The sequence below is a fragment of the Taudactylus pleione genome, unplaced genomic scaffold (assembly GCF_031769625.1).
Source record: "Taudactylus pleione unplaced genomic scaffold, aTauple2 ptg000041l, whole genome shotgun sequence".
Classification (NCBI taxonomy): domain Eukaryota; kingdom Metazoa; phylum Chordata; class Amphibia; order Anura; family Myobatrachidae; genus Taudactylus; species Taudactylus pleione.
In genome coordinates this window covers 27,767,565-27,788,999 of record NW_028284443.1, presented here as the reverse complement: position 1 = coordinate 27,788,999, position 21,435 = coordinate 27,767,565, and the positions used below count along the sequence as shown (strand labels likewise).

Sequence of the window (21,435 nt, the reverse complement as noted above, 5' to 3'; positions counted from 1 at the left end):
CAAATAAGTAATTGTCAGGCACACAAGGGTACCTTAGTGTGCATTCGACGGCGCTCAATGGTACACCACTGTTGTAAAAGAAAAACCTCCAAAGCTAAAAGTGGGAGCAATATCTGCCTGATCCATAAACAAGAGAAGCATTTAAAATTTGCAAAACTCTTTTAGCATTAATGCCCCCAATATCAATACATTTTTCCATTTGCTCTTGTGGGTTTAAAGAAGTCACTGCACTTTTTGTTCAATGCTAAGCCCTGGGAAAAAGAACTGAGAGCAAAATCTGCCCTTAGTCATTTGCCTGCTCCATTATTAAATTGATGACCATTTTGTGATTTCTTGTAGAATACATCTCTTCTTACCCTTACAGCAGAGGTTCCCAAACTTTCTTGACTTATGACACCCTAGAGTATCAGCATTTTTCTCACAGCAACCCTAGGCCAAAATTTTCAGGTTGTAGGTTCAATTATGTGATGGTGGTCCATATATTTTATGATTGGCAGCCACAAGCATTGGTCCTGCCAATCATATTGACCATAAATAATTTGATTTGGTCTTGGACCTCCAACCTGCACCCCTGCAAGTGCCCCTGGCACGCCAAGGTGCAATGGCATCCAAATTGGGAACCACTCCCTTAAAGGATTATTTAGTTCTGGAAAGTAAGAGTACAACATTGCCATTTTTTTTAAGTGTCTTACTAGTTGAGCTTATTATATAAAATATACAAAACATATGGTTATTTTGTTCTTTTAGCAGAGGCATTCCTGTTCTAGGCTCCATCGGAGCCTACTTACTTTGACGCCCATTTGTATGGTGTCAAAACTTTCTCCGATGTTTTTGACTATTTCCTTTACCTCCCATAAAAATAATCTTTGCAAAATAAATGGTTGTTTTAAAAGAACGAAAAATCCTATTCAAACAGAAAATAATTGGAAATAGAGTTTACTCTAGGTTTCATGTACTAATTAGCTTTAGAGGTTAGTGAAATTTTCAAACATTTCCAGTGAATATTCATTTATTCCACATTTGGGTGCATCATTTTTCAAATTTCTCTGATATAATTTGGCCTTAATTCCTCTGCACAGAATTCCTGCTATCATTTTTGTTCCTCATTGGTGTTCTTAAATGTTATGAAACTTCTCATTTAGCTTGGTAAACTGTAGGCCATAAAATAAAAGGCTCAGCTTCACTATCCACAGCTTGGAGAAAGCAGTGCATTTAGACAAACAGAAATACCGAAGACAGAACTAGAGAGAGAACCAAAGGGGTATATTTACTAAACATTCATTCGTCACATAGGAAGGAATGGGAGGTCACTAATTGGAGAGAGCAACTCCCTGTTATAGTGTCACCCACCAACACGGACTAGTTAGTGGAAATTCGGGTGGAGGGGGAAGACTCAGTCACAAGTCACACCTTAATGTATTCCATTCTTTATACCTACCCCTCACTCACAATCCCAGTTTTCTGGATGGTATGGCTGCTCATCACTTCACTGTTTGGAGAATTGGTGGCTTTTGTACTATACACTGTCTGGTTGATATTTCTAACAAACACAATCTGAGCATATCATGATGCTTCAACAATTTCTGAAACTTACCCTCAAGAGTTTTTACAATCACAATTTTATATTAGCCATGTTATTCGACACTACTCAGACGCTGATTGGCAGAATCCCATTGACCAGCTGTTGACCCAGCCACCCCCTGGATGCAAAGCAATTTTCATTCACTATACTTCCCTCTGAGAAATTCTCGATTACTCAATGACTATTGATGTTATGGCTAAAAGGCTCACATATTTCCCTACCTTGAATATTACTCTATTAGAACATGCATTGTTGTTTTCTCAAAAATCTTTACCGGCTAGCATGCACACAGAGATGTTTCATAGCATATACCAAGGCAATATAATACAATAAACCTACTCACATTTATTACTAACACATTTATTACTAAAACATTATTTAAAACATTATGTAAAATAATAGGAGGCAGACCTATTCAGAAATGATCTACTTCTTATTTAAACAAAGAAACTTCCAATAATTCAGTGTTTGGTCACATGACCTATCATTAAAATCAGTACTGGAACTGTACTTTACAAACAGCAGATCCTCGCTGTATAGTATTTCTCCATGTAAGATGAAGATATAGACACCATAAGACAGATAAATCTTGTCTGTTGTTGCTCAGATGCCACTGTACTATAATTTGTTTATTTTAGTATCAATGACGGCGAAGATCTGCTGTTTGTAAAGTACATGTGACCAAACACTGATTTATTGGAAGTTTCTTTGTTTAAATAAGAAGTAGATCATTTCTGAATAGGTCTGCCTCCTATAATTTAAAATAATGTTTTAAATAATGTTTTAGTAATAAATAGTGAGTAGGTTTATTGTATTATATTGCCTTTGTATAGCAAATCTGGATACACAATTACCATCAGGTGCTACTTAGTAGCCATTTTAAGATGGGTGTAAAAACCCTTTCAGAGGACATATGGGGCATACCTTTGAAAAAGCTGCACTTTGGGGCAGGGAAACGCGTTAGAGCCACCAAGGATCATCACCCCAACTTTTCTATACTACATATTGGAGGAACCTTAAAGGACTATTGCACAATCCTAAATCATATGGAGCCTTAAAGGACCAGCACACTGGGAGTAAGCCTGCATACTACAAATTGGGACATTACCACATATGAACACCGTATCTTTTGAGGACCCATACTATTACTGGATGATCAACATCTAAAAGGGACATCCCTTTATCTGTGAATATTACCATCTATACACAGCAGTCTGTCCTATGATGTTTATTTTGGCCTCCAAGTGTTTTTCCTTCAGGAGCTATGCATACTCAAGCACAGTATGGACTAAAACTTGTGGGTGAGATCAGTGTCCTTTCTACTGAACAGAAATTCATTATCTGTATTTTTAATTCTTTGGCACAATCATTTATGTATATGAATAAATTGTATATTTTTGATATCTAAACGATTGCTATACCTTGTTTTCATAATCTTTATGTTCTAGTGCTACTTTTTGTTTATTGTATATATGTATTGGTAGGGAGTGACTATCCCGCTTTTAGTAGCTGCTTGGACAACATACTCATATCAGCGCCTGTGTAGCATCAGTTGGTGCTTTTTTCTGTTTTCCTATATACAAAGTGCAACGATGCTGTGACCGTGGCTTTTTTCCACGTCAAATTCCAATGTGCTTTGATTGCAACTTTTACACAACTAAAACTAATTCCTTTGCGGTTATCGTCGCAGTGCGGCTTCTCTGGTACAGATTGAGTGGCACAGTATATCACTGTGTCTGTGGATCCTATAAGACGCAATTATAAAGAAAAGCTTGTGTATTGAGGCTTGGTGTATGACACATATGGAATTGCATATTTGTTTGATGTTTACACTATGAGTAATACTGGTAAATACAATACATTTGGGTTAGGTTGTGCTTTCTGAAATAATTCTGTATTTTGCTACACATTTTAAATTTTCTCCATAAAATTTACCAATCCCTTCTCACAGTTGGGAAAAGACAGGTGTAAAAAAATGGATGTATTGAACCCCTTGAATTACTACATAGTATGTATACCAGATACACAGTCACCTGAGGACAAAAGACGCCCCCTGACAGCATTGAAGATGAAGATGCAGCACCCGATCACCATCGTAACCTCGCCCTAAGCTTACTGGGAATGACCTCCAGAACTACCCAACCGGGGCTAGGAAATCTGCGTCAGAAGACGCAGACACTGGCTTCGTCACTCCCAGAAAACAGGACGACACCCAGTTTTTTGGGAATGTTGGCCCATTCTTCACTCCCAAATTGCCGCAACATGTCACTCATGCTGCAGCTTAGGGGCACTGTGAGTGCACTCGAATATAGAGACCTCCACATTGGCAGTGCAGATCCTGCACGTGCGCAGATCTCTAACAATTGGGCTTCTGTGCAAACCATCAGGTTTTCATACATCTCTTAATCAGGCCCACAGTTTCTTGCTTTACTCCCACCTCAGAATCAGGCCCAGTGTCAGCTCACTGTTGCGCAATGAAAGTGCTCTGTGCTTACATCACAGTTTAATAAACAGCCGTCATGTGGATGCCATGTGATGAATAGTAATAGCACAGCACAACAGTTAGGGAACAGCTAGTGACATTTCGGGGGAGATGTATCAAAGCTTGTAAAGTGGGGAAGTGGACAAGTAGAGAAGTTCCCCACAGCGACCAATCAGCTTCTAGATATCACTTTATGGAATGTACTTGCTTTGATAGATCTCCCTGTTTATCTCTAATGTGCCCATTTGTTAATTCAGATCAATAAATGACACCTTCTACCTAATGTAAAATGTTCTGCCCCCAAAAGTGTATCTTATCTGTGTTTTGCAGATACAAGTGGTGAATTCATTTATGTGTCATGATTTCATTAATCTTGTCATAGGTATCTAAATTAACTAGGCCATTCAGTAGCATGTTAGTGAATGTACACAAAATAAATGAGTGATGCTAGTTTTTATTTTCATTGCTTATGCAAATTCCCATATATTTAGTTAGTAGTGATCTACAGCAGCCATTTAATCAGAGGTAAAGACAAATAAATGTCAACTTATAATTTAGGCCTTATCACCTGGGAAGTGTGGAGGTGGGTCACATATCAGCATTACTCCAGTTCCTTCCTTCACTTTCACTTCAGGGCGCTCTTCCGCAGGGAAAGGATCAAGATCTAAGTTTAAAAGAAATGTAATATATAAATGGGAAATAAATGATACACAAAATACTAAATACATCTCAATACTGACCTTGTCCAATGCTGAGCTAAAAATATACTATGTCTCAGTTACAGTCACGCTATTACACTGACCCACCATTTCATTTAGCGCATTGGCTGAGCACAGAGTCTTTTAAGTGATTTAGCGACAGCTGCAAAACCTGAGGGTACAGTACTATGCTGCTGGCTACTGTTAAAAATAAAACGTGTTTTCATGGATAATTCTTTTACGAACATTATTTAGTAACCTTACTATGGCATACCTGCCAACATCCTGATTTCAATAAGACTGTCCCAATTTGAGAGCTCTGTCCCATCATTATGATCAGGACTTCATTGTCCGGATCTGGCCACCATTTGACACGTATGCACAGCAGACCAGGACTGAACGGATGCCTAATGTAATTTCCACTAGTGTGTGTGGCAGTGAATGGTAATAATGATTTTGTGACGGAGAGGCCGTGTCCCCTCCATAGTGCGTGACTGACCTCACAAGGATGTGGCCAATCCAGATTCAAAATATGTGTATCAGGAAATCGACCAGTATAAGTATGGGTGAGCGCTGAGAGAGATACATTTGAGGAGTGACTCTGCACTGGGTGTGGTATGATATGTCGACATTCATACGGCCGACATTGCCATAAAGCCGACACTGATCATGTTGACATTCATCATGTAGACACTTATGAAAAGTCGACGTTAGAATGAAGACATATCGTTCCTGGGAGTACTTACCTGCTCCTGACAGCTCCAGTGGGGCTGCCATGTCCCAGCGGTCATGTGACCGTCACTTACAGGGCAAGCCACTGATCCCCCAGCATTCCGGTATGTATTCTTCCCTTATCCTTGACCTTAAACCCTAGTCCTAACCCTCCCTGTTGTGCCTAACCATAACCTGCCCCCCACAGCCTAACCCCTAACTCGCCCTAGTGCCCAAACCTAACCCTCCCATCCTGCAACCTAACCCTAATGTGGCGACATTCTGAGAATGTCGACATGTTTCCTGTCTACACTTTATCAATGTTGACATTATGAAAGACGACACTGTAAATGTCGACCTACATTCAGGATGCACATGTTAGCTTAGCAAGTGTGGCTAACAACAAAGATGAGTGTACCGGCGCCCAGTGCCAGAGGGAAAGTTGGTGTGACCACTGAGGCAAAGGTAAAAGACATGATTGCAGACCAATGACAAGAGACAATACAAATACCTGTGCCAAGTAACTAATGCCTGTGCTGCAATGTAAATTGTTGGAGATATAAATATAGCTACCTCATTTAAATCCATAAAACAGACAAATGGTCTTCCCCTCATTACTACACCAACCATTACTTGTACATAGCTACACTTTTAATACCTTATTACCTACTTTAACTACCTTATCACTAGGGGCCCCAATTAACAAGGATCTTACCAGTGGCATATTTAATTTAGTATCGCAGTGATACTAACAAATACTTACCCCTTCCGGCGTCCCACTTCTCGTCTGCATCTTCCACTCTGTTGCTGGCAGCCTATAGCATACACGGTGGCCAGTCTGCGCATAACACTTTCACCCAGCGGCAATGCCTGGAAGGCTTGGCTGAAGCCAGAAAGGCTGTTGCTGGTTCCCCATTGCCGGTAATGGGGACCATATCATTCTCACTATCTATAGATGGCGTTAGCGGTACAGTGATAAACAGAAGAATGCTAAGTTTACAGCCGTTTGTTAAATAATGAAAGCGAGACCCCTTTAGTGAGTGCTAAAAGGATTATATCTATGTGTTAAATGGGGCCCTAAATCTGCACCTGTTTACGAAATTCCCACAAAGACCTGATAGTGTTACAACAGCCTAGTTTGTGGGATTTTGATTGAAGGAATGAGTACTGTGAATACATAACTAATATAGGGCCTGATTCAGATTTGAGAATAGAGTAAGATAGAGCAAGTAACTCTGTACCCAGACAAACCATGTTGCAATGCAAGTGGTGCAAATACAGACATTATTTTGCATGTGGGGTAAATACTGGCTGCTGTTGCATGTAGCCCACAAATGCTGGAGAGCTTTACGATTACAATGTAATTTAGATATCAGTTTGGACACACCCCTCCCACATCTAAATCTCTCTGCACATGTTACATCTGCCCCACCTGCAGTGCAGCATGGTTTTACCAAGATGCAGTTACTTGTTCCTTTTTACTCTATTCCCAAATCTGAATTACGCCCATAGTGCATACTTGCCAACTCTCCCTCACTGTCAGGTAGACTCCCTGAAATAGTAACAATCTCCCTGTCTCTCTGAAAATTTTAGCAATCTCCCTGATTGCACCTTACCCCCATTATGTAGCTGTTATATAAAAAAAACAGATGTATACATTCAAATGGGATCATTAGTATAATTTCCCTGCATTGGTTATAAGGCACAATGATCCCTATGGCTACATATATTTTCTGAAAAGTATCAGTGTGTTTTCATGAACAAATAGATCTTACTAATTGCTTTGGGTCTTGTTTACATTTGGATGTAAATCAATTTATGCCACGCCTCTCAGATATTGCAGTACATGTCCACTTTACCGCCGCGCTCATAGGTGCTGCTTTCACAATCTCCCTGAAATGCTTTTTCAAAAGTAGGCCATAGTGTACTATCATGATTGCCCGTGTGATGTCAAACTCAAGATGGCCACTGCTTAAGGACAGTCACTCATACTTTAGTCTATAACTCCATTCAGAGTGGTCCTATAAACAAATGTGCTAAAAGTTAAAAAAGTGGATAGCTATTCTTAAATATCCCTTACTAGATAGCCTCATATATTGATAATTTTATCATTACTCCTCAATTATAAGTTCATGAAATTGGAAACATGAAGTCATTTACAACTTTCACCATGAATTATGCTATTTATTAAAATTACTTTATCCACATACATTTAAATAAAACATTTAAGGTTTTAGAATTCATTATCAGAGTCCTAAAACCCATTTTCATCATCTTCAACATCTTTGTTCCTGCAGAGCTATTTATCACTAGACTTACACCGTTCTGTGCATCTCAGAGATTGAGGGGTCTATTACTAAGCCTTGGATGAAGATAAAGTGATAAAGTGAACGGAGAAAAAGTACCAGCCAATCAGCTCCTTACTGCCATGTCACAGGCTGTGTTTGAAAAATGACAGGTATGAGCTGGTTATCTGGTACTTTACCTTCATCCACTTATCTCTATCCAAGGCTTAGTACATTGAGCCCTGAGTTTGGCATTTGCAATGCACAGCACAACATCCATTAATACAAGAGCATCTTACTAGTTGCATGATGGATTTTGTGCACAGAACAGGAGCGTACTGGTGTTCAGCCATCTCCCACCCAAATGGAGATGGCTCTGACAGATGTGGGTGCTGATGATCAGCGCCTCAACACTTCATCATCTGTTAATGAGACCAAAGGATGTATGGTGTTAGGAATGAATATTTTTGCTTTGCGTCTCTTTTTTTAATGAACGTCCACCAACGGAGCTGACCACTGTCTGAAATCTTTGTTCCAGGTAAGTAGACCTGACAAATGAATCTCTCTAGCAATTGTCCATAATCCTTTTTAAATTCTTCAAGGCAACCAAGTCTTCCCAAAACATTAAGGATTTCCTTTCCTGATGTCTTGAAGGCTTTCCAGATAGTTTTCCTTTCTTAGCAAAGCAATTTGTAACATCTCACCCCAAAAGAGCATGAAGGATTATCCTTTACCCTTTCAGAATCTAAGCATTAGAACACGCAGTTTAGATCTACCAATATTCTATTTGTTCCAACACCTGTGACAAACTTGCTACCAAATGGGGAAAATAATGGCCACCACAGTGGAAGCACAAAAACATCTGTGTCATGTAAAAATTGTGGAGTGTAGTAGCACCATAACATGAGGCATAAAGGCAGTGTAGCATTATTTTTGTGTGCTTTGAAGGTCACTAACATTATTTCCATTGGATGACTAAGCTTACTTTCTCCAACTGGCTTTTTATCTTCTGTGCATGGAATATTGCTTTCTGTGAGAGGCATGCTGTTAGCTAGTCTTTTGTTGTAGAATGAGATAGGAGGGCTCTCATGTTAAGATTTTCAATATATGTTGAGTCTGTGATTTTGTACTCAACATTAGTTGCTTTTCCTACTTTTTTCCTTTGCATTGACAGAGATACTGAAGAAACTTCATACTTACTGAAACATTCCTATAAATCAATGCAATTAGCAAATGTGTGAATAAAGGAGCTCATTCAGAGCCGCTCGCAATGATGCAGACGCTCCCAGCTGCCGATGGTATGCAGTGTGTATGTAGTGTGTTCGCATTGTGCGCATGCATCGCAGTGTGCATGTGCATAACTTATCGAAAGTTCACAATGCGTTCGCTCGCTGCACATAGACAGCCCAGCAGAGTGAGTGACAGGGGAAGCCATTTGTAGGTGGTAACAGGGACTGGCCATTAACAACGGGGGAGTGTAGGTGCAAACGCAGGTGTGCCTGAGCATCTCAACGGCGTTTTAGAGGTGTGAATAATTAAAAGACAGCGTCATAGTACACGTCACATGGCTTGTTTTCACACTGAAGTGCTCGTAGTGCTTGCGGAAGGGTATGGTCAACCTCAAGCATTGCGATCGCATCCGATGTTACCCGATGTACCGATGGTCGCATACACTTCCTGGACATGACATGCACAAGTGGGCATCTTAAGACAGGTTGGTGGGTGTCTGCATACACTATGTGATCGCTCTCTAAGAAATACTGGGCGTGCTAATGCATTGCTGTGCGATTGCACTGCCTACGTAATTTGCATACACATCGTGCGAGCGAGCGATCGCATCTAGCGAGCGGCTCTGAATCAGCTCCAAAGAACAATCTGCCTTCTTATGCACTATGGTGTATGATACTTTTGTTTTAGCAGTTTTGCATGCATTTTGTTACACAGCTTAAGGTTTTATTTTTTCATTGTCCACCCACAATTTGCAACTGTCTTGTAGTTGTTGTACATTTCATATCTTTTTTCTGTCATTCTTGTTGTGTCCTTTTCAATCATTTCATCAAAAATAACTTTTCTAGATGAGTTTTTCTATCATATGTCACAGCATTAGAGGATGTCGTGCTGGTTCAGATGCTTTCAATATCTGTCTCTTGGTGGTTTGCATTGGATGCTGTTAGATGTGATGTTTGGATCATTCATAATTGCTACCATTTTCATAACTTTTGTAGACAGCCTTGTCAGCTCTGGAGAGGCTAAAAAGAGCTGTGTTAGAGATGGTTTCATTTATGTTATGTTTACCAAAGCACCAAGGACCTCATTCAGAGTCGGTTGTTGCGGCCATTTGGTCGTAAGGGAAAAGGGGCCGGATATGCAAATGAAGCACTCGCAAGTTGCGTCGTTAAGATGAGATCGTTAGCTGGACGAGCGAGGGGAGGATGCGGCCGTAAGACTAAAAACACGCCCCCTTCTCGTTCGCAATACATGTCATCTCTGGGCATATAAGGATTAATCGAGACCATCGGGAACCATCGGAGCAGGTCGTAGAGCTTAAGGTTGACCATACCCTCTCTTAAGCACTACGATCAAGTCAGAGTAAAAACCTCCCATGTCACATGTGCCATGACACTACTTTGTTAATTATGCACTCCCATAAAATGCCGTTTGCATAGTCAGGCACGCCTGCGTTCGGATCTCCACTCCCCCGTTCACAAGCACCTTCCCCTGTTACCACCCACAAACGTCTCATCCTGTCACTCAAACTAACGACCTGGCCAAGTTGTAGGAGAGAGAAATTTCCGATCGCAACAGCTAGTTTGCGCACGCGCATTGTGAAACTTACGCATGCACTGTTTTGCGAACATCGCTGGATACGACCGAGCGGCCGCTTACGACCGACTCTAAATGAGGTCCCAAGTACTTTCATATTCTCATTTACAAGAGCTTCATCTGAACCTAAGGCACAAAAGTACACTCTTGTCTTGTTAACCACCCAATTTTCTCTGAAGTATTTGTTCCTTAAGTCTGGAAGTTTGCTTTCAGGTCTGTTAGATACCATGCACATTTAAACATAGTTTATTAAACTCTTGAAGCGATGCAATGTGCAACTCCCAGTTTGCAGTTTGTACAGATCTAGCAATCAAAAGCATTGTGACAACCATATGAAGAGCCATTCTGAATGTTGGTTTTTCTTGAGATTGTTTGGCCTTAAATGTTCCTATTTTGACAGCAAATTGAAATCTGCCACAGTTTTAACAGCATCTTTGTGGATTTTATTTCTCAAGAATAATTTACTTGAAATGTTGAAGTAACATCACTAGCTCATGCTGCAAACTTTCTTTAATTTCAAACTGTTTGCAAAATTCATCAATGTTGCATATGTAAAGGGGAAGCCTCAATCTGGGTAAACACCTGGATGACCAGGTGATGTGATTTAATGATATATCGCATCGGCTTAGTGCACGAGTTGCTGTATGACAGTGTGACAAATCATTGCATGTCTAATGTAAATTATACTACATCATCTGTGGCATCATCCCATCAGATGTGCAGCACATCTGATGGGAAGATGCAACCACCCAATTTACTGTATGATAAATTGGGTGGCTTTCAGGGTACACACTATACGTTGGTCGTTCTGATTAGTTGCAGACGATATATCAGATTATATATCGTATAGTGTGTACCCAACTTTAGTGATATGCGTGCTTGAACTGCTCTCCTTATGCTCTTTCCCATTATACTTTTAGGTGGCAATGCCCGTACCATCCAAAAAGCAAACAAGCATTAGCTTGGAGCATCGTCATTAATAAATGTAGTTTACCAGGTCTAAGAACCCAGTTCTTTGAGAAGTATTTTTTTTCAGCCATGGCTAGTTGTAAAACAAGCTCATAGAGGCCAACATCCAATGGGACAACTGTTTTTGATTCTGTGAATATAACAGACATTATGTTCTCCAACTTCTTCATGAATGTGAGTTGTGTGTGCTTGCTTGACTGACTGGTATTTATGAGTGGTATAATATACACACTCTACTTTATTTCCTTGGCTTACTTACTGTATAAATGAATTGTAAGCTGACCAAGTTGGGATATTCATTAGTGGTTCTGGCACTGGAGTGACTCCATCATCACTTTTGATTTCTTATGATTTGTACCCAACAATTCTTCGTCACGATTTCTTGAGAATCACTCAATGGTAAGATACCTGCCATCATCCAAAGCAGGTCCTAATGCCAGTAAGAATCAAGTATCCTTATTCCTTCTTGTAATATCAGTTCGTTGACTATGGGATTCTGTAGTCTGCACCCTTTGGGAATATTAGAAAGGATGATCTCTGATGATCTTTGATAGGGACTGAGGAATCTTCTGCAATAAATTAAACCATACTTGCCCAGATATTTTGATTGGGTTTAGGACATCTGATTCCTCTTTTTCTTGATAGACCACCATACCTTTATTGAAACGTCCTTTCTTTGTACCAATAATGCTGATATAACTTCTAAACGGTAATTAAATTTTCAAACATTAGCAACAGTGGGAGAGCAAAGGGAGGATATAGAAAAAAGAAATACGGGGAAGGGGAGGGGAAGTGAGTACAAAACATGCTTACAAAGAACAGAAAATCAGCTCCCTATATGATACAATACTCAAAGAAAATTATTAAAAGGAATGAATTGAAACTATCGATCTTTGGTGCTTTTTGAGCAGAGAAGGGGAGAGAAGAGAGGATCAAATAGCGAGGAAGATAGGAAAAGAAGTGGGAAACTAGAGTCACCATCTGAGACTGTGGAAATGAATAAACAGGGTTAACTATTAACCTTACTTGAACCTTTTCTTGTAATAAACGTAAAAGGTCCTTAGTAAATTTTTGTAGGACTCTAAAAGGAGTTATAGACCAAAGTTTGAGTGTTCATAGCAGTGGCCATCTTGAATTTTTGAATCACACAGGCAATCTGCATTAAAATCAGTAAAAACACCTGGTAGTACATGATATTACACTATATCTGTAATGAATAATAAGTACTGTTCCCTGCCCTTCATTTACTATCCAATGAAATTACATATGTCCCTGACCTACTGTATGAGCTATGAGAGACAGAGCTAAAGCTGCAAAGAAAGATTTGTATTAAATCTAAATTGTACTTTTATGTGCACGGTGACAGCGTGCCTTGTGTTGTAGAAATAAATGCATGAATATAAAGGTGAGATTTACAAATCTGTTTAATTAGGTTAAGGCTGTTGCTGACATGGTTGAGTCATAGACTGGTTGTCAGTGGTGGCAGAGTAGCAGTGGGAGCTGTAAAACCAGCCAGAACACAGGGAAACCATCTGAGAACATGTAAGACGAGGTGGTAAGTGTCACATTAGCTATAACCTGCACAACTTGACACATCGATCCTACAAATGAATGAAAGTAAATAACGTAAAGTAAAGCTATTCTGTTGTATGGCGATGTAAATCATGTAGATGTTAATACAAAACAATAAGCTTATCTTTTTTTACATATTGGCAAGTTTACCTGTCACTATGTGTAGATGTCTTGCACTGGCCATCATTTGTGCCAGCCGGTTGATGTTCATTGTGAATAAAGTTATTGAAAGATTTTTTAAGCATCTTAAAGCTTCCCCCTCCCGCCTATAGGAGGGTCTAGTCATAAAATTGCTAGACAGGCTTTCATCACAGTTGGGGTACGTTTTCTCTCCCCCGCTTCGAACTACAATAGATGAATACATTCTGCCATTAGAGCTACCAGCTTCGCATCAGTATGCAGCAAAGCTGGAGCTGATATATCATGCTGATCTCTACACCTTTAATACATCTCTCCCCAGGTGAAATTCTGTATTCTCCAGATGAGGAGGCTGCTGGCAATACAGAAGAAATATGCTTTAACTACCATGGTGCCATAGTTTCATGCACAGGTTATCTCTTAGTTGCACCAATAGCTTTGATGCTTATCAGACAACATAGTCACTGGTAATAGATTATTAAGGTAAAAACTGTCAAACTCCTAAGACTGTTGGCAAGGATCTATGCAAAGAAGCTTATTGCCAATGACACTTGGCAACACATGCACAAGTTATAAGGAGAAAATTACAAAAAAAAGGCAGTCTTAGCAGAAATGGGCCGCGCGATCAGAAAATTATTGTTAAATATGTAACTCCAGCAGATTGTGAATGGAAACCTTCACAGTGGAGGCTTCATTAAATTAACCCTTTCACGCTTTTTTCCCCATAAGAAAAGACCAAGATGAAAAGCACTTATATGAAGTAAAATTAGCTTTAGGCCTGCTACTACATTTTTAATAGAAATGTAGTTTATACATGCTATTTTATGGCTTGCCGTGGTTATTACTTGTAATTGGAAAGCACTGTACCATTTCCATGGTGACTAACTTCTGGGAGCGTCGCCAATCACTTCAAATTGCAACATATTTGAAATATTCTTAAACATTGCAATAAATTGCAACATAATTCTTAAAGCATCTCCTAATAAAGACAGGTCTAATGTTTCTCATACATTCTAAAGCTCTGTACACACGGAGCGATCACACAATGATCAGATATCGTTGTCTGATCGTCCTGCATGTGCTGGATGTTCGATATGGAACATCCAGCACATGCACCAACCCCTAAACAACAATAATGACCTGCGATCGACGATCGCGGGTCCCTATAGTAACCAGGCCTGCATGCACGGGCGATGGTCAATATCGACCATCTGTGCCCGCGCATCGATCATCGTTTGGGGTTTGGAAGGGCCCAAAAACAGGACGATATGAACGATAACAATATGATTGATATAGTTATCGTTCATATTGTCCTGTTATATCTGACCGTGTGTATGCACCATAATACTTACCTGCCCAAATACCAGTGATTTGCTATATAGAATCATTGTGATGCAACACGTCAACAGTTGGCAAACACAAAAGGAGTACATCAGTGCTGCTCAAATTATTTAATTAATTAATTCAATCAAATCTATCCAATTAGGCACCAGTCGTTAATTTTTGTTAGCAGCCCCTTATGGCTGCATCCAGAATTTCACCAGTCTGGGACAAGATCAGGCCGCAAGGTGGTTAGTTGTGGTGCCGTTGCTGGCATTTCCATGCCACTGTAAAAGCTACTCGTTCAACTTGCACCTAATAGGATTGACCCCAAAGTGCTTTCTTTACAAATGACCATGCTGGCTATCCCCTGCGCCTCCTCTTAACAGCACAAGCTGACATGTTTGCTGGGGCATATCTATAATGGTTGCAGAGTGTGGAGGGGGCCCCACACCGCACACCCTGCATCCGTATGGATTTTCCCGGTGACCTGCGAATGAGCAGTAGACTCTGGGCACAGACTAGTGCCCAGAGTCTACTGCTGCGGCACTGCTCTTAGTGCGCTGCCTACCGCCAGAGAGAGAGGAGGGGTCCCGGACACAGACTGCACATGGGCCCCCTCCTCTCTTAAAACGGCCTTGGTGTGAATGCTTGTGTGTTATGAATTTTAGACTGTTAGCTCCAATGAGGCAGGGACTAATATAAAAGACATATTCTTATTCCGTACAGTGTTGCATAGATTTTGTATTGGAATGGGATTTTGTGATGAAAGTAGTAGATTTTGTGCAGAAATACAGCTTAATTATTAAAATCACACATGACATTGCACTTGTCTTTCCTAAAGCTGCCCATCCACTAGAAGACAGGCAAAAGACTGCACGATTACGACATTGTAATCGTGCAGTTGTTTGCCAGTCTGTGATGTGCCTACACTGAATGAGCAGTCGTTCAGTGTAGGAACATCAATCATCTGCTAACATGCTCAGCCTGAGGTTATCGTCAGGTTGTCCAGCATGTTTGCACGATGATAGATGTCTAAAACAACCAGCGAGAGTGCGCATCGCTGGTCGTTTTAGATATTTTAGTGAACAATTTGCAAACGATTAATGAACGATTGAACAATATAGTTTTCGTTTAATCGTTCAATTTAATCTCCTAGTGCAAGGGTCTTCAACCTTGGCCCACCAACTGCTGTGGAACTACACATCCCAGCAGGCACTGCCATAGTTTTAGCATACTATTATATCAAAAAAGTGGCAGTGCATGCTGATATGTGTAGTTCCACAGCAGCTGGAGGGCCAAGGTTGAAGACCCCTGGCCTAGTGGATGGGCAGCATAACTAAGATTCCTGAGGGTTTTCCCAAACTCCTGGAGGTTGAGGAGGGTAAATGTGGCTTTGTGATTACGCCATTTGTCTCATTTGCTAGCAAAATCACCCTGTCAAAATCCTGCTGTCTTAGGGTTCTATTTCTCACTGTCAGCAGAGCAGCAGTGGTAATATAATATCCACAAACAACACCAACCACAGAAAATTCTGAAGGAGCGCTAACAAGTGTTATATATATAATAAAATAACAGCAGCTGTATAAAGAGGTTTGTCAGACCTCAATTATGAAAGCATATAAAAAAACAAAGATACAGCGCTGTAAATAAATGTAGCACATTAATATTTATTATTTAAAATGCATATGCATTGAATTCATAAAATTGTCATCCAATCCACCATAAGTCTCTAGTCCATAAGTGCTTTTGGATCAAAATAAAAAGTCCCATATATTGGTGCTCAATTGCTGTGTATTCCAAGCAAAATAATTACCAAGTCCAATGTCCATATATGATTGGGGGGTCCTAATTAGCAGTGTTGGCAAACTTCCGCATAAATCCTGGTCCCCTGGTCAAAGGTTATGGCAAATAGCCGGTACAGCCGATTTAGCACGTTCCTGGGGTCCTCCAATTGGCACTTTCAAGTAAAAGTACGATTTAGCACATTCCTGGGGTCCTCCAATTGGCACTTTCAAGTAAAAGTAGGTACTTTTACTTGAAAGTGCCAATTGGAGGACCCCAGGAACGTGCTAAATCGGCTGTACCGGCTATTTGCCATACCTTTGACCAGGGGACCAGGATTTATGCGGAAGTTTGCCAACACTGCTAATTAGGACCCCCCAATCATATATGGACATTGGACTTGGTAATTATTTTGCTTGGAATACACAGCAATTGAGCACCAATATATGGGACTTTTTATTTTGATCCAAAAGCACTTATGGACTAGAGACTTATGGTGGATTGGATGACAATTTTATGAATTCAATGCATATGCATTTTAAATAATAAATATTAATGTGCTACATTTATTTACAGCGCTGTATCTTTGCTTCTTTATATGTCATTTAATATCTAACTCACCGCGAACTGAATCGGTGGAAACTAAATTTACCGGAGAAAATCTACATTGCTCCGAAAATCAGCAGTCGCCGCGATCTCTAACACTGCTGAATTAGGAGCAGTGAAGCTTTGCATTTCTATATTCTAAGGCGTGGCTTATCAAAACTGCTGATGGTCGTGGATTTGATAAACTGTGGCTTAGTAAATCTAACCTAGGCCCTCATTCAGAGCCGCTCGCTAGCGGCAGTACGCTCGTTCCGAGCGATGTTCGCACATCTGCGCATGCGTACGGTTTTTAGTACGCATGTGCGAACCAGTCAGTGCGTCCGAAAATCGTTTGTACGCTATATAGCGAGTGCCTGCTATTTTGAGTGACAGAATGAGGCGTATGTGGGTGGTAACAGGGGAAGGTGCTTGAAAACGGGGGAGTGGAATTCGAACGCAGGCGTGCTTAAAGGTCAAAACGGGAGTTTTAAGGGAGTGCATAATTAATACAGCAGCGTCATTGACCACGTCACTTGTTTTTTTTTAACTCAGAACTGCTCGCAAAATAGCGGTTGAAAAAACCAACCACAAGAATAGCGAGCAGTTCATACGCTGCACGATGTACTCGATTAATCTAATAAATAGCGGACATGACGTATGGTGCGAGCGGCCAGGGGGCGTTTTTATCAAATAAACGAGCGTATGTTTTGCTCGCTCGTTCAGACTTAGAGGTGTGAACAGACTGCAATGTGCGAACGGATCATTTGAATAGCCACCCCTTGTTTTTGCACGAACGACCGCAAATAGCAAACGGCTCTGAATGAGGGCCCTAGTGTTTGTGTGTGAACACTTGTGTGTTATTAATTTTAGACTGTAAACTCCAATGGGGAAGGGACTAATATGGATATTAGATATTGCTACATTAGCGACCATAACACCCAGATAAGCAACAGAGCATAAGCAACCAAGTGTTAGGTGCCCTAGTGGTGAGTAAGAAGTATATGAAACTAAAGTAGGGAGAAGCACAAGAGGGTAGAGGGCCCTGCTCGTAAGAGCTTACATTCTTGGTCCTGTAGTGTATTGTTCTGTAAGTCGCTTGTCTACAACATGTTTAAGTACTGTGTAAGGTGCTGCGGAACATTTGTGGCACCATATAAATAAATGATAATAATAATAATATGAATGACATATATTGTAACTCTGAACTGTGTTGCAGAAATTGGTGTTGTAATGGGCTATGTAATAATGCCGTTTGTCGTCTTTGTTGTAGTTCAAGATTACTCTTTTAAAGATCGAGCTGTCAGTGCAAAATCACCCTGTCAGCACGGACATATTCAAGGAGAGACTTATGCAACACTGAGGTAGATATTCTAAGGTCGCAATTTTGATCAACTGTGTTTTAGTTAATCTACTCTAGTGTTTGTGTGTGAACCAAGGGCATATCTGTAATGGGTGCAGGGTGTGCTAGGAACATGGGTCCAGGGGGGTCCACACCACACACTCTGCACCCATATATTTAATACTTACCTCCCCGGAGGACTGTAAAATTCACCTGGAAAATGGCCGCCGCAGCCATTTTTGTGGTGTTTTGCGCATACGCAGAAGGGAAATCACAGGGAAAATGGCTGCCACATAATGCTGCGTCATTTTCCCAGTGACCTGCGCATGCGTAGTAGACCATGGGCACAGAGTAGTGCCCAGAGTCTACTGCTGCAGTGCTGCAGTCAGTACTCTGCCGGCCACTGCAGAGAGAGGAGGAGGTCTCAGATGGAGACTGCACACGGGCTTCCTCCTCTCTTATACGCATCTGCATGTATGTCATTGAAATCAGTGCATTTAGTTGTTCACCTGAGGCCACTGTAAACGGCCAGCTCCATTAGGATGATAATAAACCAAATAAAAGATAATGAGCCAAATAAAAGTTGCCATCATTGTACATAAATTAGATAATCTCGAGCACCACATGTGTGAAAGAGAATGCTGGCTTAGTTGACAAGGAGACTATTCTACACTTGTTCTGTGTAGAAAAACAGTTGATATACACTGAAGTGCCAAAAGTCATGGGATAGCAGTATGTAAAGGTAATGGTGGAAAGCCCAGACCTGCACCAGTTGTAATCTGACATCTCATGAGTCAGTATGAACACTGGCTAGGCTGCTCATGGGAAAGCGATGTCAATTATCGGAGTTCGAACGGGGCATGATAGTGGGTGCCCAACAGATGGGATATTCCATTTCTGAAGTTGTGCGGTAATTTAGCTTTTCTTACACTATGGTGTCGCGTGTGTGCCGGGAATACCTCATGGTAGGTATTACCACCCACAGTGGACAACACAATGGCCAACCACGAGTGAATGATCGTTAGGTATAGGCTGAAGGTTAGGTATAGGCTGCGGGGAAGGGGGGGTTAGGTTTAGGCACTTACAGGGGGAGTTAGGCACTTGGGGGGAGGTTAGGGTTAGGCACCCCTAAGGGAGGGTTAGGGGGGTAGGATTAGTAATAGTAAAAATGCTCACCTGCCGGGATCTTCTGTTGCCGGTCTTCCGGCGGCGTCCAGCGGGATTTCATACTGATCCTGCAGGAGGTACCGGAAGCATATCCAGCAGGTCAGTGCAGTGTTATTAAGCTTCCATGGGATATGGGAGTAGAAGACCCTCCAGTGTGTCCCTGTTAACACTACAACACTGTACACAGCACCCTACCTGGGCTCGTCACATCATTAATTGGACCCTGGAGGACTAGCAACGTGTAGCATGGTCCGATGTGTAACGGTTCAAGTTGTTACGGGCTGATGATAGGGTTCAGGTGTGGCGAAGACCACATTAGGCCATGGACCCCAATTGTCAACAAGGCACTGTGCAGGCTGGTGGTGGTCAACCATCCACTTGTGGAATCAATGCCACATCGAGTTGCTGCACTTCGCCGGGCTAGAGGGGGTCCTACATCTATCCCATGACTTTTGGCACTTTAGTGGTGTAAAAACATTTCCATCTGCACTAGGGTCAGGCACAACTATTGTGGTGGATGTTCATAAGATTCCTCATTGGAGCAGTGGTCCAGACCAGAGAACTGTTCTTCAGTTATACAATTCAATCTTTAAAATAAAATACTTAATTTTTATGATTATTTCCTGCTTACGGCCTTGGTGGATCGATCTTTGTATTAATAATAGTACTTGATATATTTATTTTTTACTTATCTTTGCTTATACAGTACATATTTTTATTAGGGATGAGCGGGTTCGGATTTCTGAAATCCGAACCCCCCCGAGCCGAGTCGTATCCGAGTCAGGCTCGACTTTTCCCGCCTGACTCGGATCTGAAATCGAGGCAAAACGTCATCATCCCGCCTTCCGGATCTCGCGGGTTTTGGATTCTATAAAAGGTCCCCGCGTCGGCGCCATTTCTCACTCCGGCTGTGGACAGTGAAGAGGGAGGGTGGGAGCTAGGGCTGACTGGGCTGTGTTGTGCTGCTGTTGTCCATAGGGGCTGACTGGGCTGTGGTGTGCTGCTGTTGTCCATAGGGGCTGGCTGGGCTTTGTTGTGCTTCTGTCATAGGGGCTGGCTGGGCTGTGTTGTGCAGTCAGTTGTCCATAGGGGCTGTGTCCACTCAGTCCATAGGGGCTGACTGGGCTGTGTTGTGCTGCTGTTGTCCATAGGGGCTGGCTGGGCTGTGTTGTGCTTCTGTCATAGGGGCTGGCTGGGCTGTGTTGTGCTGCTGTTGTCCATAGGGGCTGTGACCACTCAGTCCATAGGGGCTGACTGGGCTGTGTTGTGCTGCTGTTGTCCATAGGGGCTGGCTGGGCTGTGTTGTGCTTCTGTCATAGGGGCTGGCTGGGCTGTGTTGTGCAGTCAGTTGTCCATAGGGGCTGTGTCCACTCAGTCCATAGGGGCTGACTGGGCTGTGTTGTGCTGCTGTCATAGGGGCTGGCTGGGCTGTGTTGTGCAGTCAGTTGTCCATAGGGGCTGTGTCCACTCAGTCCATAGGGGCTGGCTGGGCTGTGTTGTGCTTCTGTCATAATGGCTGGCTGTAGTCCTAAAGGGGTGCTGTCGTGTTGTCCAGGGGGTGATCTGTGCATCAGGGGTGCTCCCCCAAAGTGCGTGCGCCTGTGTCATAAGTGAAGGGCCGGTTTGGACATCTGGTCCGGACTGAAGGACGAGCCAACAATTTCTGACAAGTCTACTGCCACTGCCTATGATACTGTCACCACTGACAGAATGGTGGAGGATTACATCGGTGACAGCATCCACGTAGGCATGTCAGACAGTCCGTTCCTGTACTGGCAGGAAAAAGAGGCTCCCCCTCCAGTGTGTACTCTGACAGAGTTTTTAGTGTAGCCGGGAACCTTGTCAGCGAAAGGCGTAGGAGGTTGCTTCCACAAAATGTGGAGAAGATGATGTTCATAAAAATATGAGATATGGTAAGAACTTACCCTTGTTATCTCTATTTCTACGAAGTCCATAGGGTTCCACAGGATACCTTGGGG

The 21,435-nt window shown here is 41.8% G+C and overlaps 1 protein-coding gene across 1 annotated transcript in view; it reads right to left on the bottom strand.

The window, feature by feature from the left end:
• Positions 1 to 21,435, bottom strand: part of CNTN1 (contactin 1) — a 222,663-nt gene that overhangs the window by 72,863 nt on the left and 128,365 nt on the right. Inside the window, exon 6 of the mRNA XM_088457904.1 lies at positions 4,633 to 4,728. Within this exon, the coding sequence (XP_088314030.1) occupies positions 4,633 to 4,728 (96 nt within the window). The remainder of the gene's footprint in view (positions 1 to 4,632; positions 4,729 to 21,435) is intronic.